The 26,539-nt window shown below is 52.9% G+C and overlaps 3 protein-coding genes across 3 annotated transcripts; 2 read left to right on the forward strand and 1 right to left on the reverse strand.

Annotated features, from left to right (window-relative positions):
- Window positions 1–2,522: 2,522 nt before the first annotated feature.
- On the forward strand, window positions 2,523–13,006 carry EMH_0014360 (amine oxidase, flavin-containing domain-containing protein, putative; the record flags this gene model as incomplete). Its single annotated transcript, XM_013495482.1, has 9 exons — window positions 2,523–3,279; window positions 3,621–4,010; window positions 4,363–4,552; window positions 4,816–6,855; window positions 7,120–7,309; window positions 7,553–7,732; window positions 7,956–8,087; window positions 8,292–8,424; window positions 8,739–13,006. The coding sequence occupies 9 exons, from the start codon at window positions 2,523–2,525 to the stop codon at window positions 13,004–13,006; spliced, it is 8,280 nt and encodes a 2,759-aa protein (XP_013350936.1).
- Window positions 13,007–13,697: 691 nt separating this feature from the next.
- EMH_0014470 (U5 snRNP-associated 102 kDa protein, putative) lies at window positions 13,698–20,155 on the forward strand (the record flags this gene model as incomplete). Its single annotated transcript, XM_013495483.1, is given in 14 exon segments — window positions 13,698–14,121; window positions 15,065–15,174; window positions 15,178–15,254; window positions 15,418–15,603; window positions 15,794–15,978; window positions 16,137–16,546; window positions 16,678–16,801; window positions 16,922–17,070; window positions 17,211–18,581; window positions 18,819–19,065; window positions 19,225–19,283; window positions 19,487–19,550; window positions 19,756–19,946; window positions 20,078–20,155. Coding segments are annotated over 14 exon segments (3,675 nt in total).
- A 708-nt stretch (window positions 20,156–20,863) lies between these two features.
- On the reverse strand, window positions 20,864–24,823 carry EMH_0014580 (uncharacterized protein; the record flags this gene model as incomplete). The annotated part of the gene is made up of 8 exons (XM_013495484.1): window positions 20,864–21,287; window positions 21,398–21,731; window positions 21,959–22,356; window positions 22,649–23,022; window positions 23,262–23,470; window positions 23,830–24,066; window positions 24,395–24,479; window positions 24,677–24,823. 8 exons carry the CDS (start codon window positions 24,821–24,823, stop codon window positions 20,864–20,866), a joined length of 2,208 nt encoding a protein of 735 aa, XP_013350938.1.
- Between the last annotated feature and the right edge of the window lie 1,716 nt (window positions 24,824–26,539).

Consider the following 26,539-nt stretch of genomic DNA (forward strand, 5'->3'; position numbering starts at 1 on the left):
AGTCTGGAGCACCACAGCATACGGAAGAATCCGCAGGCACGCGCATTACCCCGAGATATTGACTCGTATTAACTGTTCGGCTCCAGGGCTACATCATCACTTGGCGAGCAATACAACTGTGCTTACAGCGGGGTGAACTGGAACTTTACTTTTCAAGCAGACTACTCAAATTTGTCTGCAAACTCATGTCATTTGTCAAGGAATGGGAAGGGGATTCCTTCGCGCTGAATCCCTGTAATACCCAGTGTTGCGTGTTCCTGTCTGCTTTTCCCCGTAGCAGCTGTAATTTTTTTGGGGGCCATTCTAGTGGAGGGCAGCACGGGAAATTCGTCCCAGTGCTTCCTAAGCCCCACGTGGGTGAAGAAACTTGCAGATACTGCCACCTGCTAGCAGCGCAAGTGTTGCAGCTGTCTTTCGACATCACTTAGTGCGGCTACGCGGACAAAATGTTGACTATTGCACTTGTGAAAACCCTCCCTAGAGTAACTCAGCTAAGACGGTGTGCTACACTTCTAGGACACACCGAAACATAGCATGTACTGACGCGCAACTAACATTTTTCATGAGCTCGTGGGCGGCTCATTTTTCATGAGTTGGGCTCATGAAAAATGTCATCCTGCTTACTCGGCCGGCATCTGCTGGAGCGGACCAAAACCGGAGGTAAAGCCACACGCTCGTCACTCTTCGCTGAACCTGAAGGACTAGACGACGGGGAGATGGTGTGCTGTATAGCGGCGATAGCAATGCGCCAAATTTCCATACCCGATATATTTGGTAACAGAAAGATGCAACGTACGATAAGAAATGTGGATACACATTTTTATCCTGCAGGTTATGAATTGTCCCCTTCCCATCCTTCACGAACTGCATCATCCCGATCGGCCTGCAGAAGGCTTTCAATGTGGGTCGATATAACACGGGAAAGCCGGTCCTGCTGGCCTAAAATCCGCCTCGGCCTTCGTGGCCTATACGAATTTCTTGAGCACTTTGAACGAGGCCGACCCACCGTTTCCTGCTCTTTGCTTTTCCTGGCGCCCCCGCTTCCCGTCACATCGCCACATCGCACGCACGTGCGACTAGAGGCGAGAGGATGCTTGTATCTATCTGTTTGCAGCACCCCCACAGAGCTCCCCCAACGAGGCATTTCCCTTTGCATGAATACACTAACCCACGGGAAAACAAACGAAGTGTTTAGCGCTACGCTTAGTTATGTGTGGGCAGTAGTGCCCACCCAAATGCCGAAGCAAGTTCTGCGCAAACATATTTCCCTGAATTTGCTGCTGCAGCGGCCTCTCAATCGTGTAGAGCTGTTCAGTATTCAGCTGTTCAAGTGTAGCACTAGCTGTTAGGGCTCCAAACATGTAGAGATTGTTCAGGCATTTCATGAGAAAGAAAGACACTTCCCAGGGACACAAAGACAGATACTCCCTTCGGAATGATTGGGCAGTGCAACTGCTACTTCCATTTTACAAAGCACCTCTATTGACCCACACATATCGCGAAATTCAGCACAGGGCACTCGAGATGCGCTATCCAGCGAACGGCCAGTAAAGGGAGACTAGCTGGAGCCACGCCCAGCGCGAGTCAGCCGTGCAACAAGGAAGCCACTGTGGAGCTGTGTTTTACATGAAAAGGAGTAAATGCAAGCAAGCTCGACCAAAAGCTGCAGTATATAGAGATTTCTATCACCGCAAACGGGCCGTTGAGATCAATGAGGTTGAGACGCGCTATCACGGATCGTGACGTGTATACCCACGTCCGGATATCAACTACGGTCGAAAATTTTACTTTGCTTTACAATACAAAACCTCACGTCCTGGTTATTTTCTTGTGTAAGGCTCCTTCTCTGTCTCCCCGCCTGGTGGGGCCCCCCACACACAGTCAAGGCCCATTCATTATCCCTCTCGTCAATGCATGCAGCAGCGGAGGCGCCGCAGCGAACACCAGTTACTAGTGAAGAGAGAACACTTTATAAGGAAAAGCGTTTAGGCTTGATTGCACGCAAGTCCCTCCTGATGTGGTGGAGGAGCACGGGTTTCAACCTGGCGGTATTTCGCTCCAATGCAACTCGCCGGGTGATCCCCCGCATAGGTGGCCTTTAGCCTTCATCCACATTGGATTCCGTGTTGAATGGGCATCTATATGTGACAAAGTTGCCAGGATTTTGCTGGGATTGAGTGCTTTACTTCGCCGTTGCGTTGCTGGGGGGCAGCTCATGGCGGAGTCACATTTGTCGATGTTTTACCGTTGTTAAGGACCCCTTGCCCTCTGGTCGAATGTTTGTGCACCTCTAGACTGTTGGCTCATCTAGTTTCTTACGGAGTATACGTACTCCAGACGACCCGTGCAACGCTTCGGCGCATCGCCAGCACGCTTCGAGACGCCAAGTGCTGAGATGATGCCACTTAAGAAAGCCATTTAACAAGGCCTGCCATCGTCCAGGCTCTCAGACGCAGACAAAAGGCAGATGCTGGTGGCGCCGTTAGGGGCGTGCAGCAGGTTCCCGGGGGGCCTCGGCAGCAATGCTGGCTCACGAGGACGGGCTTGCTGCCCCCAAAGAGAAGCGCAACACCCACTCAGGTGATCCGCATTGCTCAGACAAAGAGGGAGATGGGAAGCAGCGGACCCAGCAGCAGCGGAAACCCAGCATCAATTTAAGCGATCATCAGACCTCAGACAGAGAGGATGGACAACAACAGACCCAGCAGCATCAGAAGTCCCAGGAAGAACAGGATGCTGCTGGTATTCCAGCATGCTGTGAGGCGTTAGATCAAGGGTCCAGTTGCCATGAGGGCCGTAGAAGACGCCGCATGGGGCCATCGTCTCCAGGCCCTGATGTTCGCGCCCCTGAATCCACTGCGAAGAGAAAGCGTACTCCAAGCCGTCGGGTGGTGGAGGCAGCTGAATCCGCCCTGCTTCTGGAGCAGGTTATGGCTAGAGAGGACCTGACGGCTCGCGGAGCCCCAAACCATCCTACCCGATTCACTGCTGACTACCCTCGTCCGTCTTCAGAAGCAGTGCCGTCTCCTTACTTGGAGACGTACAGCACTGCTCCTGGCTACTTCGGTGATGTCGATACGCGCGCGGCGGCCTTGAGTGGAGCCCCGCGTCAGCAGAAGCAGCAGGCGGGGTCATCGGAAATATACGGGGCTCTAGACCTGGATGCCGGTGCGAAGGGCTGGGAGCCACAGATGGGGAAACAGGGGACTACCAGCCGCAAAGGCGCGCAGCGGCTTATCTCGGCTGTAGCTGAAGAGGTTCCTCTTTGTCGACGACCATGTAAGGAATACAACTGCATACTGTATAACTCTTAAGCTTAAACCGTAGACAGGCGTGTTTATTATGGATTCGCCACAGAATGTCACAGTGCTTGTGTATCCATTCATTGCCCTCAGTACCGTGTGATTCTGTTAGCAGATGCTCCCAATTTCATTTTAACGTATCTGGGCTTTGATTGTTGTGCGTATATCCGTGCATTGGTGCCAACAGCACTGAGCATGGACCTGTGCGTCATGTACGTTATGTTGTTGGGCAGAAACGTTGGTTATTTGCACTTTTCATATAAATATTGTGTAACCTCCGGTCGGTTTTGGGGTTTGCTCCGTTTCTGTGGGATTCAGTATTTGGAGCAGTGGAACCCAGGGACCTGTTGGGATTTGGCATTCCGCTGAGAGAGGTTCTGAGCACTCGAGAACGGCAGCGGGAGCATGAGCAGCGACAGCAACCACACCGGGAGAGACAAGCAACAGCGGAGGCGCATTTGCAGCACGAAGGGCTGCCTCACAGTGATCAGGCGCAACAGAGAGCGCAGCAGCGAGTTGGCGAGACGCCGTCCTTTGTTGTTGATGTGGCGGTGGTGGGCGCCGGGGTTGCAGGGTTGGCGGCTGCTGCGTACCTCAGGCGGTGCGGAGCGTCTGTAGTTGTGTTTGAGGGACGCCACCGAGTTGGGGGACGAACTTTCTCTTCTGTAATGCCGGAGAGAGTGCTTCCAGACGGCCGCAAAGTCGAACGTAAGTGCTCATTGTCTCTGCCTTAGGGTTGCCGCTCTCAGCTGGGCCGTGCTGCCACTGAAGTTCTTCGCAAAATTGGACCATCCTCTGAGTTGCGACTCGATTGTAGTGTTGCTGGGCCGTTTCAGGCACTTGTCTCTTTCATCGTAACTGCCTACTCGTTTCTCCTGCTTCTCTGCTCGTTCAGTTTCCACGTGTACCTGCTTTCTTTCCTCTCCCCGTCTTTCCCGCGGGTCTGCCATTTTCTGAGGCCGTAGCAATGCCTGTACCTTTCGGATAGAGTCGGAAAACTCTGCATTCCTCTCGTTTTTGTTCTTTGGTAACTGTGACTCTGCTTTCTGTTCCGACGCAGGCGTTGTGATCGACTTAGGCGCTTCTTACATGCACTGTGTAACAGCACACCCCAAGGAGGCGGGAGGCGCCGCCGATTGCCGGTGGCGCCGGGAACCTTCTCGATCTGTCAGTGGCATTGCAGCGGTGCTGCAGCCGGTAGTGGCTGATGTGGCTGGGAAGCAGAACTGGGAGTCGACGCTATTTGCAAGGTGAGGTAGTGGCAGGTCTTTCTCGTTTGTGTAGGGGACTAGGACAGCACCGCTGCGTTTTTCTTGCCCTTGAGTGCATTTTGTGGTTGATGGGAAGCGTATATGATGCCGTGTTGGGTGCACGCAACCTCCATGAAGAAGACGTAGGAAACTTTTGACATGCGGGCCGCATATTTTCACTTTCTATGGGGTAGGCATAACGTAAATGCAAGTTACAAGGCCGAACCTCCCCCTCCATGCGCGTTGTGGGGGTGCTACTGCAGTTGGAGCGACGAGGCTTCTGGAAAAGAAGTACCTTTTCTTTCTGTTTTAAAGGTGCATCAACTCCTTGATCGGCTACGCGAAAGAACGGCGGCAAAGCTTTTGCACTTGCCCCCACCCCTCACCGAAGCAGGAGGTCCAGGGCCCCCGGCTGCTTCTTTACCCAATACAATCCCTGCCGCAGACTTTCTTGCCCCCTCCCTGGATCAATTCCTCGTTGCTTCCCTGGACAGAAGACGATCTGCTAGCAGGCACAGCAGTGGGTTAGGGGGAGCCGGCGCAACAGAGGACGCAGCGGCCGTTACCGACCCCACTGAGGGGCGTCATTCAAGCGTTCCTGCCATTCAGGAGGACCTTCCCATGCAGGAAGCGATCGACTGCCCTGTTAGCGCCTTGGACAGCAAAGGCACTAAAGGCCACAGCAATCAGCAGGCAGACCATATGATTTGGCAGAGGAGCGACAGCGGAAGCGAAAAGGGAGAGGAGGACAGCGCCCACTACCAGCATGACACAACAGATCCTTGCTGTCAGTGGTCCCCCGGCTCTAAAGAGAGTGGCCTTCGCAAGCAGAACAGGAGCATATCGGACTCCCGGTTTGCTTTATACTACCCCTTGGGTGAGGCATTCGTCCGCAGAGCCATTAGGGCATATGGAGGATGTCCTCTGTGTTGCACAGGGGCGTGTGGGGGAGCCTCGCGGCGAGCTGATGAGAGGCATGGAACTCCCGGAGGGTCGGCAGAGGGAACTGTGAACAGCTGCAAAAGAGAGGGCATCTGGGGTTTGCCCGCCCCTATTGTTCAGCCGGAAGGGTGTGCTAAAAGCATCGGGACATCCGCTGGTGATGCTGGGGCCGCCGACGGAGAGCTGGCACACGTTGGAGGGGCCTTTCAAACCGACTCGGCGGGGGAGGCGGGAGAAGCACCCCTTTGTAGCTTGAGCCGCAGCCAGCCTTGTGCAGGGGATCTCGCACGGGATGGGAGAGATGCAGGCAAGATGGACTCAGCTCCCCCACAGCAGCTGATCAGGAAAGAATTGACGAAGAAGCAGTCTGGTGTTTGCACCAGAACCCGAGGCAGCACTACCCAGAGCAGCAGCACCAGCAATGGACAGCAACTACTTAAGGGCAACCGCCCGAAGAAGAGCAGCACGACGACAGGGGCGCAGACGCATACACGGCTGGTCCCTCCTTTGTCGCTGCATGACAACAGAGGTTTCCGTCGATCGGCGTGGGATGCTCTACAGATTTCTCTGTGCGAAATATTGGCTGAGGCCGAGGCAGATGATGGGGTACAAGCTGGGTGCGCAAGTAGTAGAGAAGGCACTAACAGGGATTGCCGCGCTCTAAGGCCACGTAGGCCTCCACCTATTACTCCCACAGAAGCTCGCATGCTACTGGTTGTCTTGCAGTCTAGACTGGGCTACGTGGGCGACCTTAGAGAGCTACCTTTGTCTGCTGTAAAAAATTATCCTTACGAAGTTGCTGGGGTTGGAGCAACCCTGAGAAAGGAACTACTAACCCCACAGTTGGGGCCGCCGCCGGTGCCTCTAGCTGTCCCGCCGGCGCCCAGTATGCAGCGACTTCGCATGCAGCAAGTTGCGCTGGAAGCATCCCTGCAGCAGGAACAGCACGTCCGTTCTTACCCTTTTTCGGCGTCTACTGCCAATTCTGCTGACAAACTTGTGGTGGATGGCTGGGGCTGGCTACCCTTGTTCTTGTGCCTACAAGTGTCCCCATTCGTTGTAACAGAAGCCACCGTCCAGTCTATAAGTGTCAAGCATCGTCGCCGCGATGGTCAAGATCGCGCAGACAGTATTTCTGCTCCACAAACGGAAACATCGCGGGCTTCCATAGGGAAGACGGACGGCTCTTCTGGAGATGGTGGCAGTGACACACAGGACGAAGAGGCTACTGGAGATGAAGCATTCCTCGCCGAGACCCATCCGGTCCGCCTTCGGATCGAAGTGAACCGCCGCCTTCGCCATAGCGCCTCTCATGGACTCCCACAGGCAGAGAAACAAAATGAGCCGCCAACGCATATTTGGTAAGGGACCCTCTGTTGCGTCTCCACTACAGCCCTCCATTATTTATATGCATGCCCTCCTGTGCATTCCTAATTTATTTACTTTCAAGCAGATGTGCGGTGTGCTGATGCATGCTCGTACGCATCGTTGAGTTCACAGCTATTGCCTCACCGGTCTTATTACAACAGGGTTGTTGCCTGAGGCGTCCACGCGCTCGCCGAGGACTAGCCGAAGCTGTCTATAACAAGACATAGACGCATGCTTGAACATTTCTTTGTTTGCAGGGCGCACGCCAAGTATTGCGTAGTGGCGGTCCCACTGGCACAGCTTGCTCAAGCGCCTCTGCCTTGCACCAGAGTGTCAACCGCTGAAGAACAGCTCCCGCCAACTCTGGGCCTGATTGACTTTTCGCCTCCCCTGGGAATAGATAGACGCCGCGCTCTTGCGCGGTATAGGATGGGTTGCCACAATAAGGTGAGTGCTGCTGCTGTCCTGTGCTAGTACGCTGTCTCTAGCAAACCAACCACAAGCTATGGACACCACACCAGGCCGGAAGTGATTCTGCAGCTGACTTAACATCTGCAACTACCACGATTGCATCGCCCAGAGGCTCCTTTGGTATGTTGAGCAGTTGGGTCTCAACTCTTTGGGTTGTGACCCTCGTGACTGAGATTTTTGCCGGACTGGGATCTGCCGCTACTTGGACGCTGCGTGTAGGTGGTCATTCGGTGGCACCCCGACGACGTTTTCTGGCATGGGCGGGGCTTGCAGTTGAATTGTCTTGATCAGAAGTTCCAATTTCTCAACCTTCACGCCTATGGCAAACCAGGGTGCCTTCTTGCGCATTGTTTTCCCCCGTTTTCCACTGGCTACGGGGGTCTCCACACTGACCAAGAGGTGCGGTAAATATCTAGGGGACGTTTTGGGTTTTATTCTGCACGGTTGCTTATGTCCAGGAGGAGTACTGTTTTCCCGATGGTTGGTTCCGGCCGCTTTCAGCATTGAAAGAGGCTTCTCTTTGCAACGTCTTTCAATGCTGAAGCTTGAGACAAGGCCAAGGCCTCCTTGAAAGAGCGGTGGTGTATTTGCAGCAGGTTTTCTGTGCTATCGTGCTTTTCAGGTGGTAGCTGAAGTATTGGCGCTTCTGCAGCAGATGTTTGGCATATCTGACGCATCTTTTCCTCGACCAGTCGATTTTGTCGTCTCACGGTGGGACGAAGATTGCTTCTCTCGAGGCTCTTATTCCACGCCGGTGCGTCGCGTATTCCGTTATTTGTAATATAGAATTATTTCATTGATATCTTTAGGCCTCATGGGGCGCACGCTACGCATGCTTGTACAAGTGGCAGGTGAACGATGGGCGCCAATCCCAGGATTGTGAAAAGGCAGACCTGAAGGGGTGAGAGTTCGCTGCTATGATTGCTTGTTGCTGCTGTTTGCGGTCGGAATACTGCAGGGGGTGAACGCGTACGACAACGATCTCGACATTATGAGGGCCCCCCACCCTCCACATGACCCTCGTGTGCTGTTTTGCGGAGAGCATCTTAGCAAGGCCTATTTTCAATGCGTCGATGGCGCTTTTGATACAGGTAAATCTACATGATTCAGCGGCATAGGCGCACTTCTTGTCTTATCCTGCTTTGGAAGTCTAGGCCATTGGAGGGGTATGGAGCAGACTTGCTTAGTCCTTGCATTAGGAAAGGGGAAAGGCCGCCAGCGACTCCGATTTTCCGGACGTGTTACTTCGTCGGCCGTTTGCGGATACGTTCAAAATCCTCGCAGCCTTATTACATACTCCATGTATTTCAACGGCATAACGCGTCCTTACTCAGAAGAATGGTTACCGTTGGACAGGGTTTTAAGGGGGTACCGTTCATCTGGTAGTCGTGCGTTTGAGCTGCAGGGCTACGCGCTGGGGAGGCCGTTGCTCACGAGTGTCTGCAGCTCCCGCTTCCCCCTAGAGAAGATGGAAGAAGTTTCGCATTGGATTGCTTTTGCCTGCCCCCAGTGTCAGGCCAGTCTGATGCTGCTCCTTCACCCCTTGGCAGCGAAGAGGTTCAGCGGCCCCAAAGCGCAAATAACGCCTCGGGGGGCGAACACCATTTTAGAGCAGCCTCAAGAACCTCGGAGGACGAATCTTATCAGCAAATCTCGCAAGGTTTGCTGCCGCAGTGCCCATTCTCGGGATTTCCGATGCCACCACTTCCCCGCGTGCTGCGCGGCCATTACTTAACAGATCAGTCAGACCTAGGCCTGACAGACGCAGAGGGGGAAAACTTGGCAGATGCAGGGGGCGGTCGGCGCGGCCCGCAGACCTGCGAGTCGGAGCGGAGGGCCGCACAGGTTGCGGCGGCTGAAGAGTATTTTCTTGCGCATTGCCTGGCCTTTATAAAAAAAGGTAGCAAGCGGCTCCTCGAGAGGCTGACACTGCAGCATCAGGGCACCCCCAATAATGGCTTCCCCGTAGAGCAGTTTCCCGTTGACGAGGCAATGCCGTTTTTTTATGCGAACCCAGCACGTGCATCGGGAGATGATATCGCCGAAGCTACAAAGGATGAGCCTCCTGCGGTGCCGGTTGTCAACAGTTTATCAGAGGCCGCACTCAGCTTCTTACAGCGCTTACCTACGGCTGCTCAGCGTCTGTTTTACAGGACCTTTCTTTCGGCATTCCCTTTGACTCCGCCCTTGTTAAGTGGTGACCCAGAGCAGGAGCAAAATTGCCAGCACACCTCGCCGCAACAGGAGCAGCAGGATGGCAGCCATGTAGGGCCAGAAGGCCAACAACAGTTTCAGCTTCCCCTTCTAGCTGATCTCCTTGATGCCCTCTTTCTCACAACGAACGACTCTGGCGCGAACGAAATTAACCAAGATGCTCCCCTCAACGAGACGGCACTCTTGCTGTCCCAGCAGTTTGCTCGTCGTCTAAAGCGCGGCTCTGGCGGCAAGGCGTTGGATATGGAGACTTTCCTGTTGCTGCTTGCGAAGAAGAACAGCCTAATCCGAGATGCAGTGCTCAGCCCTATTCGCGCCCTGGCGCATGGATTCCAGCGACACAGTGAGCAGAGAGGACCGCCGACGGAGACCGAAGTGGCCGAGGTGCCTTCGGCACCGGCTGAAGCAGCGGGAGCTTCGCTGGAGCGCTTCGTGAAGGAACTAATGCTGCCTGCTCTCCCTGCCCATGCAAGAAACACAAAGCCCCCTCGAATGGCGGCTGTCTCGGTGGGCGTGCTGTTGATGGAGACCCTTGAGAGGCTTTGTGCTGCAATCCCGGAAGCTCCCGACGGAGAGCAGCTGAAACGGGGAGCCACCATCATAGAAGACTTGGTGCTGAAAAACCTCGCGAACAGCCAGTTTGTCTCGGCCATTGGAAGCAGTGGGATGGCCGGCGGAGCACCGTCGAAAAGACAAGCGGCAGCCGAGTTGTCGGATCCTTTGCAGCATGAGCAGTTATGCTGGCTGTGTCGCGGGGAGGGGGATTTGCTGCTGTGCGATGGGCTGCCTCCAGCTGCGACATCTTCAGGCGCAACGGTTGGAGGCGACTCCTCCGACTTGAGCCCCTCAGCAGCTCGTCCAAGGCCGTGTCGTCATGTGTTCCACATTGGCTGTGCATTTCCGCCACCGACACCCGCAGAACTGCAGCCGAATGCCCACTGGAGCTGTCCATTGTGTAAAGCAAAGGCCTTCAGAGAACGCCATGGTCTTCAGCACGCTCATTCGGACGGGGGCCAGCAGGAGGGGGGAAGGGAGCACGAGCAACATTGTTCCCAAACCGGCGAGGGACAGCACGAGCGCGCAGAGCAGTCAGTGAGCACTGTCAATATGGAGAGGGTTGGCGGGGATACTGGCTTCGGGGGGGACCTACTGCGTTACATTTTCGAGTCGGTGGAGCGTCTTGCACAGCAAGGAACCGAAGAAAGGACTGCATACCAGTCTCAGCGGCAGCTGGCAGTATGTGAAGACTTGCAGATGGCTGCACTAAAGCGGCTTTTCGTTGATAAAGCTCGGAGTTTGCTTGCTCGGACCCGGCAGCTGTGCAAGCGGTTGCAGAACCTTCAGTCTGTGAGGATGAGGTCGTGGGTAGCAGCAAACCGCCGGAAGCTGCGCATGCGCCCGAAAGCCGGCTGCCGCGAACACCCAAAGCCGGAGGCTTCCGACTCTACAGAGCACACGGGAGTGAGAGGGCAGACCCCTTCGAAACATACACAAGGACCGCCGCTGGCAAGGCGTGCAACGGATTCTTGCTCACCCGACAGAGAAAAAGGTTCTGAGCAGAAAATCCAAGAGAACAGGGGCACGGGTAAGCTTGACGACATGGGGCAGCACGACGCCCAAGCAGCATCAGCTGATGGCGCTTCGGCAACAGATAGAGAACGAAAGCAGCTTCAGTCTGGAGAAGAAGAAGAGCGCGCTCGCTCCACGCGCACCTACGCTCCTTTTGGAAACTCTGGAGGCCTTGTCGCAGCTACAGGAAGCAGCCAAATTGATTCAGACCGCACTGTGACGGCCAATGCAGCCTTGGAGCAGACCCAAGTTAACCGTGAGGATTACGGGGAGAAGGATATCTCAGATGGGTCACAGGATGAGGTTTCATCGGGAGATGAAGCAGACCGTCCCATGGATCCATTTGCTGCCGCTGCGCAAACACCCAGATTTGCCAGAGCCCTGAGCGTGCTGTCGCGCGTCCAAGCAACAGACGGCTCCGCCTTACCCTTGAGCGTCTCACTGTTGCAGCACCTGCATCATTCAGCCCACGGCTGCTACTGTAAGCGTAGGAGCCAGCCTGCCCAGGAAGAAGTGAGGCTTGAAGACACAAGCGGCAGCAGCATGGAGAAAAAGGAGTTCTGCGGTTGCAGAGCCGACACTTCGTTGAAGAACGGTGACTGCATGTGTTTAAAGTTGGCTCACAAGAATGCAGTGGCTGCTCTGAGGGGCCTACTTGTGTTTGGGAAGCACAATCCTGCGGCTGCAGCCCAGGCGGGGCGCCGCTTGCGTTGCTTGGCACCCCACGTTAGCTCCAAAGATGCAGATATAGAGGCCCTCTGTCAAGGTGAACCGGCATGGCTGAATCGGTTGGTCAGACCCTCGAGGCGGCGGCGCCCTCAACAGCCTCGCACAGCATCAAGAGGCGTCGTTGTTCCAGAGGCTTCCTCTGTGCAGCTGTCCCGTCAACAAGCTTCGCTGCGAGCTTCCCGGCTTCAAGCTCATCAGAGGCATAGAGAGCCAAATGTGAATCCATGCAGAGAGAATGTTGCCAACGCGCAGCAGCACATAGCTGAAACTGACCTCCATAGAGCTGCCGGCGTATCCTGCGCTGCAGCACCAGCAACGGCATTAACGGGGCGCCCTGTTGCGCAACTACCGTTCCCCATTTTGGCGCAGCATTTCCCTCCTGCGGTTGCGTCTGCGGCGCCACAAGGAACACAATCAGAGGCGATCACCCGAGCGCTGCGCTCCCTTTGGCAGCAACTGCCGGCGGGAAGGGAGCAACAGCAGCAGCAGCAGCAGCAGCAGCGACGGCAGCAGGAATGCCCGCCAGCCGGAAGAGTAAGTAGTATATCAGTTCAGCAGCCGCTTATGCAGCAGCAACTGCAACAGCAACTACAACTGCAACAGCAACTGCAATTGCAGCAGCAACTGCAAATGCAACTGCAACAGCACCTGCAACAGCAGCTACACCAGCAGCTGCAACAGCACATACTGCAGCAGGAGCGATCTGCAGCAGTGTTCCGATCCACACAGGGGAGATGGCCGCCATCTGCAACCAGCGCTGGCGAGAGGAATTCTGGACTGGCGCAGCACCTTTCGCTACTTCGTGCTACTCAACCACAGGCTGCATCGGTTCCTCAATCTGTCGCAACTCCAGGAATAGAACAGCAACTGGAGCGCCAGTTACAGGAGCTGCTAAGACGGCAACGACTCCAAGCTTCCTTAAGGGACGTGCAACGCCGCTTGGGAGAAGTGCCACCAGCGCAGCCGCAAGTAAGCACTAGCCCACAGCAAGAACCGCTGCAACAGCAGCTTCCGCCGGCCAGGATGCAACAGACGCAGCAGGGCGACTCGGAGCAGCAGCGCTTGAGGGAACGTTTGCTTCGCTTACAGCAGCTTCAAAGGCAACTTCTTCTTCTGCAACAACGTCAGCGAGGTGGCTCTTCTGGTGAAGGTCAAGCATGACTGTAAACCTCTGCAAGGGCATAGTGACGGGACATGTACAGGTGTTATGGCCAAGGATCCCTTGACCATATTTCGTGGTATAGAGGTGTAGACTGCTGTTGCAACACCGGCCGCCCAGTTGCTGCATATTGTATCGAAGAGGTGATTTAGCTCTGTCAGTTTCTTCGGAGGGTTTGAGATGCCTACTGGACGCATGCCTACTGAATATGGTGCAGGTGTACCCGGAGCTGCAGCTTGAACAGTTTTTGTGTTGTAACGATGCTGTAGGTTCGTGGTGTGTACGTATAGGACTTTATGCTTCATCATAGGTCAGGCAAGACCGTAAGTCCCTTTGAAATATTCTTTGAAACTCGACAGGTTGTTTGCATCATCTGCCATGTTGGGTTACAAAAGCAGTCAAAGGCCGCATGCCCACTTTGTAGGCTCTGACGCCTTATTTTGTGTGTGCATCTTCGTTACGGCCCCTCTTCACCCTATTTTTTGGATTTTACCGCCTAGGCGGAAGCAGGCCATTGTGCCTGTCGGCATCCCTGCCGTGTGCTGCACGGACTCGTTTCCCTGCAGTATCAAGCGTGTCATATTCGGACTTCGAACTGCGAATAGACTAAGTCTTATCATCCTGAGAGTTGTCAGTCTACTGATGCTGAGACGAGTGACTTGAAAAAGCTACAACCGACGAGCCAAGTGGACAATGACAGTCGAGCACATCTTTTCGGCACTCCACTCGCTGTATCCCTGTGGTGTGCTGATGACGATTGCCTTCACGTCTGTGCGTTTAGCGCATGCACTGATTATACAGACCGACAAAAGGCTGCATTGGCGTCTTTTTACAGTGCTAATCACCGGCCTCGGGTGCCATTCTCAAGAGGAAGGAACGTCACGCCACAACTGCTGGCTGCTAAGGAAAGTTGTCACAGAAGACTCATTTTCCGGCGATTTAAGGGATTTTTCTGGAGAAGAGTGTTACGATGCACACGATTACCTGCTCTTTTTCTGTAGGCAGGGCATAATAATGTCCAGCAGTGCCGTTTCAAATGCTGCGAAGTCGGCAATGCAGCAAGTCAACTCACATAAAAGCCAATGCCCGCCACAACGCAGAGAAACAACGTCCGCAAGTAAGCGCTCAACATAAAATGATGAACTTTTAAACCAAGAAATAATAAACAAGCAACAAAAACAAGGACACACAGAAGACAGACAACTGAAAGGGGACAAGTGCTACCCATACTCAGTATGTGAAGTGGAGCAGCAGCCCAGGGCAACGACAAAAGTTCACGCGTAGAGACTGGATGGTCTGGAAAACGGTCGTCAAATTCCAATGTGAGACCATTTAAATTATGATACTCTAGTAAAGATTGGTCATTCTAATAAAAGCCACAAATATACTCAACTCGTTTGTGTGCTGTAGTGGTAGCGTTAAGGCAGTATCGAGGGGGCTGCAAGGGGGCTGCGGTGCCGGAGCGCATGCGTTGCAATGTTGCCGGCGACGGATATGTTTAACCTTCTGCGAAAACGTCGTGCCATCTACGGAAAAAGTGTTTCTTTTGTGAGCAATACGCCCGGGTGCCCGTTCGCGGTTTGCAACGGCTTCAGTGGCGCGTCGCACAGGCCAGTTCGCCTAGGGATACACGCTGAACGTGCCCAACTGCAGTTCTAGAACCCCACTGAGCCTGAGGGATTTAAAGGCCTATTTGTTCAGATGCGGTGCGGAACACTCTTATCAGGACAGTAAGGTCTGTGTTGCGCAGCGCACTGCCGTCTGGATGGAACTACCCAAGAAATCAAGGGCAACACAAGATTACCTCTGGATGCGCATGCGGATATTACAGCTGCTGTAGGGTACAGCGTGTGTTATATCTAGCTCCAAACCAATGGAGCACTGTCTAGAGCAACCCAGCTGCTTTCCTGTGCTGATTTCAATTTAAAGCGTATGCATGAAATTTCACGGACGGCTGCACGTGCAAAGCTCCGCATGAACTGTCGTTGAAAAATTCTCATCCGGAAGGGCGGATCCGTTTCCTGGCGCACTGGTCAAAATGTCACGATCGCTGCTTCCAGGGGCTCGAAAGTTCGTTCCCACAGGGGCGAATGATACTCCGCTGCCGAACTATGTCCCCGGCCTCGGCCGTGGAGCCACTGCCTTCTCTACAAGGGCAGAGACGGCTCCGGCNCCTACAGTACCCAATGCTAAACTCAGAGAAATGCGGGACGCGGCATCTCGCGCGGAGAGTCAAAGGCGAGCTAATGAGTAAGCGCTGCTCTGTCATTTGGGAAAGGTGCTGCCTGGATTCACTCATTCTGCTTCTCTGGTAGATAATCTTAGGAACTTAGATTGCTCTCCCATATATTCACTAGGCTGACGTCTCTTTGTCCTTCAGGTTGTGACGTCTATCGTGTTTCGTGTTGTTCAGGCTCTTTGGGAAGCCCCCTCCTGGCTATATTCCCGGAAGAGGGCGCGGTGCGACAGGGTTTGCTGGGGGTGTTAGTCGTGATGATTCCGTCGACTACACGCAGGGGGCGGCAGACAAAAGCGACTTGAGCGATGCAAATTTCGACCCTTTCACAGGCTATGCCGAGAACCTGTTTAATGATGCAGAGTGAGATATATTTGTGTGTCCGGCTCTGTTATCTTTGTTTCATGTAGACCGCATCCTCTCGTCACGCTTTTGAAAGTATTCTGTAGCAGTAATGCCTTTTCTAAGGTGGACCGTTAGTTGGTACAACTGATTGCAGACCGTTAGCTGACTATGACATCTGAGGAGCGTATGTGAAGTGCTGCGGCGCCAGGTACGATGAGGAGGACAGAGTGGCTGATGAAGTGTATGAGTCAATCGACCAACGGATGGACGGTCGCCGCCGGTCGCGTCGAGAGGCTAGACTTAAGGAAGAAATCGCAAAGCTGCGTGCGGAAAAGCCAACCATACATCAACAGTTTGCGGACCTCAAAAAAGGACTGACCAGTGTCACTCAAGGTTAGTTCATTAAGATAGGTGCTGCTGCGGAAAGCACCAAAATTAATATAGCATTTAGCTCTTAGCAACTTGTTCAGAAGGCGTGATTTTTACCATTTCCCTTACTTCGAAGCCCACAAGGGAGATGCCGTGATACGCCCACTGCTTCGGTGCTGCAGAGGAATGGGAGTCTATCCCGGACATTGGGGATTATACGTTGAAGCGGAAGCAGAAGAAGCAACAGATGCTAACCCCTGCATCGGATAGAGGAATATTAGAAGCTCGCAATCGCGAGTCATTCTCTAACTCGATCGCATCCGCAGGATCCGCCACTCCCATCGGGTTTGGGATGGCAACACCCCTTATGGCTGGAGGCTTGTCTACCCCCCTTGGGCTGCAGACTCCCCTAGGCATTCAGACTCCTCTGGGTCTGCGCACTCCAATGGGGAGCAGCACTCCGTCTTTAAATGACCTTGGCGAAGCCCGTGGCACAGTGCTTTCTGTTAAACTTGACAAGGTGATGGATAGCATTTCTGGCCAAACGGTTATCGATCCTAAGGGGTACCTTACAGATCTCAACTCCATGCAGGTGCGGCTTTCCTGATGAGTCTTATTTTCTTGCTGCCCCAGGAAGGCATAATATCAGGCATCCGTCTGTCAGGGCGCCGTGAAGTCTCCGATTTGTTGGCTGTTTTTGGTCAATTTTCTGCCTGCATTCAGCTGCAAAGTGACGCAGATATTGCGGACATAAAGAAGGCAAGGACTCTGTTGAAGTCGGTGATTTCCACGAATCCCAACCATGCACCGGGCTGGATTGCAGCAGCGCGCTTGGAGGAGCTTGCAGGTGAGTTTTGGTTAGTTAGTGCCTGCCGGCTTCAAACAACTGAGGTGTTCTCAGACTTGGCGTGTTCCAGTTTGTTACTTTACGTGTAGGATGTCTTGTTGTGTTTCCTCGTTGAATCAGGGAAATTGCAAACTGCTCGCGAGTTGATATCACTGGGTTGCCAGCGATGCCCGAAAAGCGAGGACGTTTGGCTGGAGGCCGCCCGGCTTGAGAAGCCCCGCAATGCGAAGGCAGTTCTTGCGAAGGCAGTCTCTGTGCTGCCACATTCGGTAGGCGTAAACTGTCATTTCTTTCTTTGACCTGAAGCACCGGTGTCGCGGGCCGATAGGGCTCATGATTGTACATTTCTCCCACCGCCATTTTCACGTCACCGATGCTTAGTTGGCCCTCGTATGCTGTGTGGGAACAGGTTCGCCTGTGGCTGGATGCCTATGCGAGGGAAAAGGACCTGAACGATAGGCGTTTAGTGCTACGCAAGGCTCTGGAGTTTATTCCAAATTCTGTGCGACTTTGGAAAGAAGCATGCAGCTTAGAAGATGAGCGGAACGCCCGGATTCTGCTGACTCGGGCTGTTGAGTGTGTCCCGCAGTCTCATGAGATGTGGCTGGCTTTGGCCCGACTCAGTACTTACGAGGAAGCTCAAAAAGTTTTGAATGAAGCGCGCAAAAAGTGCCCGACCTCTCCCGAAATATGGGTGGCTGCTTGCAAACTGGAGGAAACTCAAGGGAACGAAAAAATGGTTCAGGTCATTATTGGGAGGGCTGTGGAGAACTTAATTGGCCGAGGGGTTGCTCAAACTAGAGACGTATGGCTGAAGCTGGCAGAAGAAGCTGAGACTTCTGGGTTTCTAACGACTGCTCAGGCAATTATCAAGGCAACCATGAAGGTTGGAGTGGAGGGTATCAATCCAAAGCGTGTTTGGAGTGAGGACGCAGAGGAATGCCTCAGCAGGGGCTCCATAACTGTGGCAAGGGCTTTGTATACCCATGCTCTGGAGCGACTGAAAACGAAAAAGAGTTTATGGTTGGCACTTGCCGACCTTGAGACGAAGCATGGCACTCGGGACGCTCTAGAAAAGGTTCTACAGAAAGCTGTCACGTGCTGCCCGAAGGCAGATGTGTTGTGGTTAATGGCAGCAAAACAGCAGTGGCTTAAGGGAGATATCAACGCTGCACGCCGCATTTTGGCTGAGGCATTTTCTCACAACGAGAACAGCGAGGCAATTTCTCTTGCTGCTGTCAAGTTGGAGAGGGAGAACAATGAATTTGCACGTGCCAGGAAGCTCCTTAAACGGACCCGGCAGAACATCAACACAGCGAACGTCTGGATGCAGTCAATTCAGCTCGAGCGGCAACTGGGTGACTATGATGCTGCCATTGCCCTGGCAGATGAGGCGGTCAAAAAGCATCAGACCTTTGCTAAGTTGTGGATGGTTCGGGGACAACTGCACGAGGAGCACCCAACCCACAAGGACCTGGCGAAGGCCATTGACGTCTTTCGTGAAGGCACTGTGTGCTGCCCGCGTAGCGTACCGCTGTGGCTATGTTGGGTGAATTGCGAGAGGAGCCAGAAGAACTGGAACCGGGCACGTGCAGTGTTGGAAAAGGCGAAACTACGCGTCCCAAACAGTCCAGAGCTCTGGCTGGCGCTCGTTCAAGTCGAGATTGAGTCAGGAAATCGAGAGGTTGCGCAGCATGTTGCATCAAAGGCTATTCAGGCGTGTCCTAATGCAGGCATTATCTGGGCGGAGGCAATTTTCCTTGAGGATGATAAAGCCCAAGTAGGTGGATTGTGACTGTGTGTACACACTTGCGCATCTGTGGCTTGTTGATGTATCTCGCAACTTCAGTAATTGCTAATAAAGTCATTCTGCTGGGAACAGATGGCTTATTCACGGTCTCAAAGCGCATGCGACGTCCGCGGCATTTCAGGGAATATTATATGTGCCCGACAGCGGCTTACTGCCTACACGTGTGTTAATACTTGCAATTTTCTCGAACGCCTTTGCGTGCTTCAGACGCATAGAGCAGTGGACGCCCTCACCAAGTGCGAGAACGATGCGAACGTGATCCACGCAGTTGCTCGTTTGTTCTGGAAGGACCAGAAGATTGCAAAGGCCCGCAAGTGGATGAACCGCAGTGTCACCCTGGACCCCTCGTTGGGCGACGCATGGGCATCGTTTCTAGCGTTCGAGATCGAAAATGGAGGCGAAAAGGAGTGCATTGATGTCATTAATCGATGCGCTATCGCACAGCCAAACAGAGGTCTGACTGTTGTCCCTCCACACCTAGTTCTACATGTAGGCTTAGGTAGACTGCCGATCAAGGTGGTTCGAAGGAGGCGAACAGGCGAGGACTGGGACAGAAGCTTGTCAGCATGAACGTGCTTTATCTAGTCTACGGTTCATGGGTGCGTGTGTGCAGGCCTTGCGTGGAACAAGACCACCAAACAAGTTAGGTGTTGGTCTTTTTCACCAGCCCAGGTAACATACGCATCCTGAAGTGCAGCAGCGTTCGACACAGTGAAATATCCTGTACAGACGTTTCCAGTGAACCGAAAAGGAAAGAAACCTCTTTCCTGGCCAGTAGCCCTGTGCATATAACCAAGTCACGAATAATCCTGCCGAACAATGCTGCCATGTTATTCAACTTATGGAATATTCTTAGGTCTTCTGGGTGTCTTCAGAAACTCAATGCCGTGCTGAACTACATGTATCCCAACGCTTTGGAGAAGCAAGGCATATCCCAGGGTAGGCGATAGCCAAAAAATGCACTAGCAAGTTGGAATTTCGTCGGGATCGCCGCCAGTTATAGTTCGTCTCATTATGGCCGTTGAAACATTCTTTTCGTATCCAAAGTCGGCGTTGCTTCTTATGAGGTGTGCGGTTGGTCTTGGTTGTTGCCCAGGAAAAATTGTTGCGTATGTGTAGGGTTTGCCTGGTTCCTATGCTGCAGTGGTGCTGGATGCATTGCATGGGAAGCTGCAAAATGAACAGCAAACACCGACAACTGCAGGAACTTCTGCGGCCTCGGCTTTAACCTCCTCTGCATCTGTGTCGAGTCCGGCTATGGGGCAACGGGGACAGAGCGACAGCAATAAAGACCAGAAACTGGGTGACTCCTCAGCTCCAGGCGAAACGGGCAAGGTGCGTCATTGTTGCAGTGTGCAGGTTATACGAAAAAGCGGTGTCGATGCTTCCTATTGTGCACTGCTACACCTCCGCTGTTCCAAAATTACTAGATGCGTCAGGTATGCCCGTGGAATATTTGTGTGCAGCCAAAGGCTGATCTACCTCCACAAAAGCTACCGCGTGGTGCTAATGCTGAAGACGTAGGCGCCGCCAAGGACCAATAGTGGTTTTGGGGGCGGCGTCACTTTGCGTAGAAGCAGCCACTAGGAGAGCCATGCCCTATGCCGTCGTGCGGCGCTGTTACCGTGCCGACATTCCGAGATTGTGAAGAGTGGGTGTCCGGCGAGCTTACCCTTCAATGTTTTGCTATCCACATTTTGCGATTTCGGCGACGAAGAAAGTGACTGCGGTGCAACGGAAGGATGAGCCCTTATACGCGTCTTCATTGGCCGCTCAGTCCGTCGAGCGTAGCCGAGTATTTGCCTTGGCAGTTTACAAGTGACAGTGCCCGGCATCAAACGGTGATATCCACGAATTTATGGCTCTCTGAGCGTTGCAGTTTGCAATCCGTGTTGGCAGATGCGCCTTCAACTGTATCACGTATTTTGCATTGGGAACCTCCAGTACTGCCACATGCAGCGCGTCAAACTTTTTGTACGAGAATGTCTGCCAGTTGAAATGCCCCCTCGGTGTGTGGGCGGGCCATCAGCAGCAAGCAGCAAGCCCGCTAAATGAAACCGAAAGCACCACTTATCGCTACAAGGTTGCATATAGTGGAAGACTGTAGCCATGGTGCCGCTGGCGGTGTATTAACTCCGTAGTGGTCACACAGCAATTTCGGCTGAGCGAAGTTAGCATAACGGCAGGCCGTCCGCCTTTGCTTGCAACGTAATCACACTACTGCAGCGCAGTGCGTACTCCGCCTCACACTGTCAGTTGCACTGTTCACCGATAATGCAAACCTGCACATAGAGCAAACGGCCATCCAACTTGCCTCTAAGAGATTCCACATTCTGTGGAATGAAATCAGTGGAAACGTATGACGTCAGAGTCGCCACCATCGAGTTCCTCCGAACGTGCTGACTTCTGAGATCTGCAAGATGGTCCCGTCCGAGCAGAATTCGTCTCTGAGATGTTATCAGGTAGCCTAATGATACGCCAGACTTGACGCGGAGAAACGGAAACCGTGTGTCTCGCTTCAGCTGTGTGCGAACGAGCGCCTGGGCGTCTCCCATCATGGGGTAAAGGAGGAGATGAGTCAGGGCTTGCAGGACAGTATCCCTTGAGGGCACCACATATTCTCTTTGTCCATAAGCGGAGCGTGCAACTTCGATTCGCATGATAAATGCAGCTGCCCTGAAAAGCAACAATACAGCGGTCAGCTCTGAAGGTCAACGAAGACCCTGACAGCGGTGCTGCCGAGTTGCTGGCAAGCCACTGCGTGTTGTGCAGATCAGTTCAATTACCTTAGGAAGGAAGACAGTGGCAGTTGCAACGGTGGCAACGACGTAATTCCCACGAATACTGCCGTGTTGTGCCTCTCGAAGAGCTTGAAGTATCCGAGGTCCGAATCTCCTTCAGCCAAAAGTGTATCGTAGCTGCTGGCTAGGGCCCCAGATAGCAGCCGTGTACTTGTGTTGCGTTCGATTGCGGCCACATAAGCAAGCTCATTCCTAACTCGCGATCGCAGCTCGAGCAATTCGAAAGGGCCGGTTGCATCAAATGACAAAAACGAAACGATGGCGGTGCCTAACTGAGAAAGCCAGCCCAAATTCATCTCGTTGCCTTTAAATTCGGCCACTGCATGACAAAAAACGAAGCCCGTTCAACACGCAGCAAACATGGAACTGGAAGACGTATTGCCGCAGGCTTACTGAAGTACGCGAATCTTGCATGGGGCAAATCCTGACGTGTTACCTCACACCTACACGCAGCTTAGCGATGCCTTGTTACATGGAGGAAACATCCCTTGCGATGTGCCTAGATGCTGTCGGGGAGGAAGCTTGGTTAACTACCTCACTATGCACCTCTGGTGTCGGGTGTTGACTCACGCGGGGTCTGGCCGACATAGGCGATAAGAACCTTCTGGTCGTTGCTCGTGATGCTGAAGTCTGATGCCTTAAGGTGTGTCAGACGTCGAGTGAAGTGAAAACCAAAATGTTTCGCCGACGTTACAACAGCAGGCTCAGTTGAAGCAAAAACCGAAACCGGCGAGACAGCCATTCCAGCAACATTGGTTGATGCGACAACAATGCGTGTCAATAGTTGACTAATTGAAATTACGGAGTACTGAGATAAGCCTGGCTCCTTAAACAATGGCTCCACTGCAGCCTGAATCGTTCGCACTGACGGCTGAAGCTGCAGTCGACTAGAGCCCCCAGGATACCTCGTGTCTTGCTCGTCCACATGCACAAACGCAGGGTAGCTGAGCAACAAAACAAATAGACAGAGACAGTCACAATTATGTGTTTCTGCTCAACACTATGGACAGTCTTGTGAAGGCCAGATAACGGGGCATATGCATCTAGATGCTGGAAAGCTCCTCCGTTTGTCATCATAAATAAGGCTTCTCCATAACTTAACGGTTCAAAACTCTAGCTTGAAATGCCGAATGTAACATCGATCTCCACCGAAAGCAATTTTGAAGTACTGATCCACGGAAACGTTGTGAAATGTGAAACAACACAGCTCCGGGAGTGTCTATGATTTGATCTTACATGGCCCAAGATGAGTTTAGCGATGAGATGGCCTCGATTATTTTGCTGATCCAACCGCCCGCTGTGGTGATCCCCGGATTAGTTGGGTCCCTTGCCTTACTGACATCAATGACAGCAACTCCCTTTGAACTGAGTTGCTCGGTGCAGTCCTCGATGATTGACTGAAAGTAAAGCTCTTCCATTCTCGAGTTCTTCACGAAACGCGTGAACTCCGTTTCCTTGACGGACATTGCAGCTCCTGCAGCACTAGCGTAGCTGTCCATCTGAATGCGCATTTCCTCCATTGCCCTTTCGGACATTCTGATGGAATGGGCAGTTAGTTCTTTATCCCAGTGCTGTACGCGGTCCACGATTTTATCATACGCGTCGCACAGCTGCGCAACAATCAACTCGCACGCAGGTGACTACCTTCTTTATAAACCAGCAACACGCTCATAGAACAGCTACGCATTTACAACGGTGCCTGGCTTTTAGGTGCAACCACAAGATGACGGGACCATTTTTCAAAACTCACCCCCGCCCTAGACATACTGGCCCTGCATCTAGCTTCAGTTTCGTGCAAGTTAAACGTTTTGCGTCAGCATTAGGTCGTTGGTCGCTTCGGTGTTCTCACCTGTTTGTACTTCTTTTCCATGAGCTCCACTCGATGAGTGCTGAGTGCCATTTCAGCGCCATACTCGCGAGCCAGCAGAACTCGCTCCTTAGGCGTGGATTTCAGGCGACTGGCGAATGCCCCAAATTCCTCCAATGCAATAACAGACACCATGCGTACAGCGTCGCTCACCCGCATCCGTAGCTTCCCAAGCCGCTCCCTGGTGACCCCTGCATCCAACACTAACAGTGCATAGACCTTCTGCAGTCACTAGGCAGCACCGTCAACTATTAGCACCGACAGCAAGCCGTGCCGGAGGCCAGACAGATGCCTGACGGGGCATTGCATATTGAGGAGATCAGAACTGGCTTATATCGGATACCTGTACTCAACGGAACAGCTATGTCTCAAGAGTAGGTGTTAATTGTGCTTGTCATTCCGTGACACTAGGCACCAACCACTATTGTGCGAGTACATATTCTGAATGTGCCTAGACAGAATTGCATGACGTCCTCGCTGTCAGCCGTCTCGGCATCTATCCCAGGTGTGACAATCTGCGCAGAGCACATAATCTTCTGCACCTTCTCACCGGCGTTCTGGATGGCGGTTGAGCTTATTAGCTCCAGCAGTTCGCGATACTGCCACCTGAACATGGCAATCTTCCGCTTGAGTCCGTTTATAACTCTCTCTATGGCATCAGTCTGCTGCTTTCCAAACTCCAACGAATTTAGGGGTATATGAGCCAGCTCCTTCATGAGGTCATGGTCCTTCTCTACAGTCGACCACATCTCGTCCTCTGCATGCTCAAGGCGCTTCACTAAGTCGGCTGTAACACCACAATATGCAGCACAGCACATACGGACAGCAGCGGCTCTAATTAGCCAAATAAAAGAGGTTCCTGGGTTGGCTCTTCAGCGCGACGGACGCTGGTCTGCACCCTTTCTCAGTCACCAGCGGCGTGTATTCACTGAAGTAAGCGCACACCATGCGCTCCCTCCCCTAGTACCTCTTTGAAGTTACTAGCACTTGCCCTGAAGCGAGCAACTAGCGTTTGCTAATTAACTGGTTTCACAATCGAAACTCTGTGTCATAACGTGCGAACCGATTATGCACTCTACGGCACTGGTTCAACTAAAGGAGTAATTACGACTTACCGAGTTCGGTGACCGATGTCTCGCCAAGCCTGTTTTGAGGGTCCAACATGAGGTTCGAAGTTAAGAGTGGAGCCATGTGTGGTGCCTGTGATACCGCAAGCAGCACATGTAGGTATTATTCTCAGGGAAATTCGCGTGCTTGGCAGTTCCCCCACGTAGGCGTCTCGACTCTCCTTTAACTCCACCCACAATAAGGTATACACTAGCCATAACGGCATCGCAGTCATTCCCCTGGCTTCTTAGTCAAGAGAGCTAAACATGGTAAGGATAGTCTGTGCGCACCACATCGTCAAAAGTCGAAGAATCGCCTGACTCCGACGAATCCTCTTGATCTTCTGCAGCCCATACGAAGGCTATAGTGAAATGGGCCATAAGGCAGAAGAGCTTTGTGCGCCAGGCGCAAAGTGGGCGACCTCTGTTGAACGCCATTTCTCGTCTCAACATGAACAAGTGAACTTCTCCCCGTTGCAAGCCCGAGACAGCTGAAGCAGCTACCCCCACGTCTCAAATGCCCTCAATCTCATTACGCCAAATTGCACTGTCAGCTCGCGAAATACTCGCCGGTCTCGAAACTTGACAAGATCTCGTCCTCAGTCTGCTGAAGCCCATCTTGCACTCATGAAGTGGAACGGGAGATGAGTGGGGGCCATACGTTAACCTAAACCTCCACAAAGAAAGTGCAAAGCTTCATCGTTCTTGAGCGGTTCTTTGAAGAGATGCTTTAGCCGCGACTCTGACGAATGCTAAGTAGGGTTGTGAGATACGTCAGCTGGGACTCCTCGGCTTTGAGAAGCACGAGCGCCCAATCACAAATAGTAGAAATTTCTCGCCATTCTTATAAGTTCGAAAAGGCTGAAGCATGCAGGAACAATAAAAATGAAACCTATGGCGGTTTGGAGGAATGGAACAGCGTATCGATCGTGGGCACGGGGGCTCCCCAGCGACTTGGGCCTGATGCTGGTGTGCCGACGGTGGGTAGCACACAACAAAATAAGAAGTGAACATACGAGAGAGCCTCTATAGATATAATAACAGCGATTGAATATAAAAACACCGACCCATATTGACTTCTGCAGCGCGGACCTCTTCCTTCATGATCACCACTAGACAGTGACTGGAGTTCCCGGCTACGTTCAAGTTCGCGACTACAATTCTGTCTTAGACTTTAATGTTTTCCCGCATACTCGTTTCTCATATTTCCAACGGGTTAAAGGCTAGCACGTCTCATCTTTCACAGTTGCCGCGAATTGTGCCCGTGTAAACCCGCCTGGAGGCATTGCTTCCCACGCATCCACAGGAGATGGTTTCATTCTTTTCCTTTTCGCACGACCGTATCCCTGCCATGGCCCTATCTGTAAAGGGCTCTTGACACAGACGCGGAATTTTCAGGACTACATCGCTCACTAGTTACCCGTCCTCAAACTTGACACATGCCCAGTGAAGGGAGACATTCACTCAAATTCCTGACTGCCGAGCCTTGCTGTAGGGCATTAACTGTAACTCTGTAGAGTCGTCGCTCTGCAAACTGTCCCCTTCAGACCGCAATCGCTAACGTGCTAAGTACGGTGGTTAAGTACGGTGCTCTGTGGAACTCCTGAGAGGCAGTACGCCTATAGAGCAACAATTCCAAGGAATCAAGGGGCGTTGCAGCTGATGGGGCTTTCCATACCCAGTATGCGATTCATCCTCGATCTTTACGTACGGCGTGCCCTTCTCTATCGCTGTACATTATTGCCTGTCAAAGGGGGGTGTAACGAGGAATAGCAGTGTGCCTGGAGAGAATCGTGTTCGGGTATAGAGCCAGCCTTATTTTTGCTAAACAGCGATATACTACAGGTTCCGAAGGCTGAAGGCCAACTCGTTACCTGCTGGCAATCCTCCCCACGGGACAAGTCAGAAGTGTTGGGACCCAGATCAGACAATGTAGTTAATATTGTGTGCTGGTGCCCAGATGCTACGCGCCATGCTTTTTTCAGGAGCGCATATCAGTTCCGCTATCTAGAAGAGCATCTGGAAGTCGTGCGGTATTCGCGCCCGACTCAAGAGCCCACTTAAACGCATCTTCATTAGCGCAGCCGCTTTTACACAGACAGGCACGCATACAAAATTTTGCGGCTGTCCTGGATTGACAAGCATCTCTCCGCA

Source organism: Eimeria mitis, genomic scaffold, assembly GCF_000499745.2.
Source record: "Eimeria mitis Houghton genomic scaffold, Emh_scaff16, whole genome shotgun sequence".
Taxonomy (NCBI): Eukaryota; Apicomplexa; class Conoidasida; order Eucoccidiorida; family Eimeriidae; genus Eimeria; species Eimeria mitis.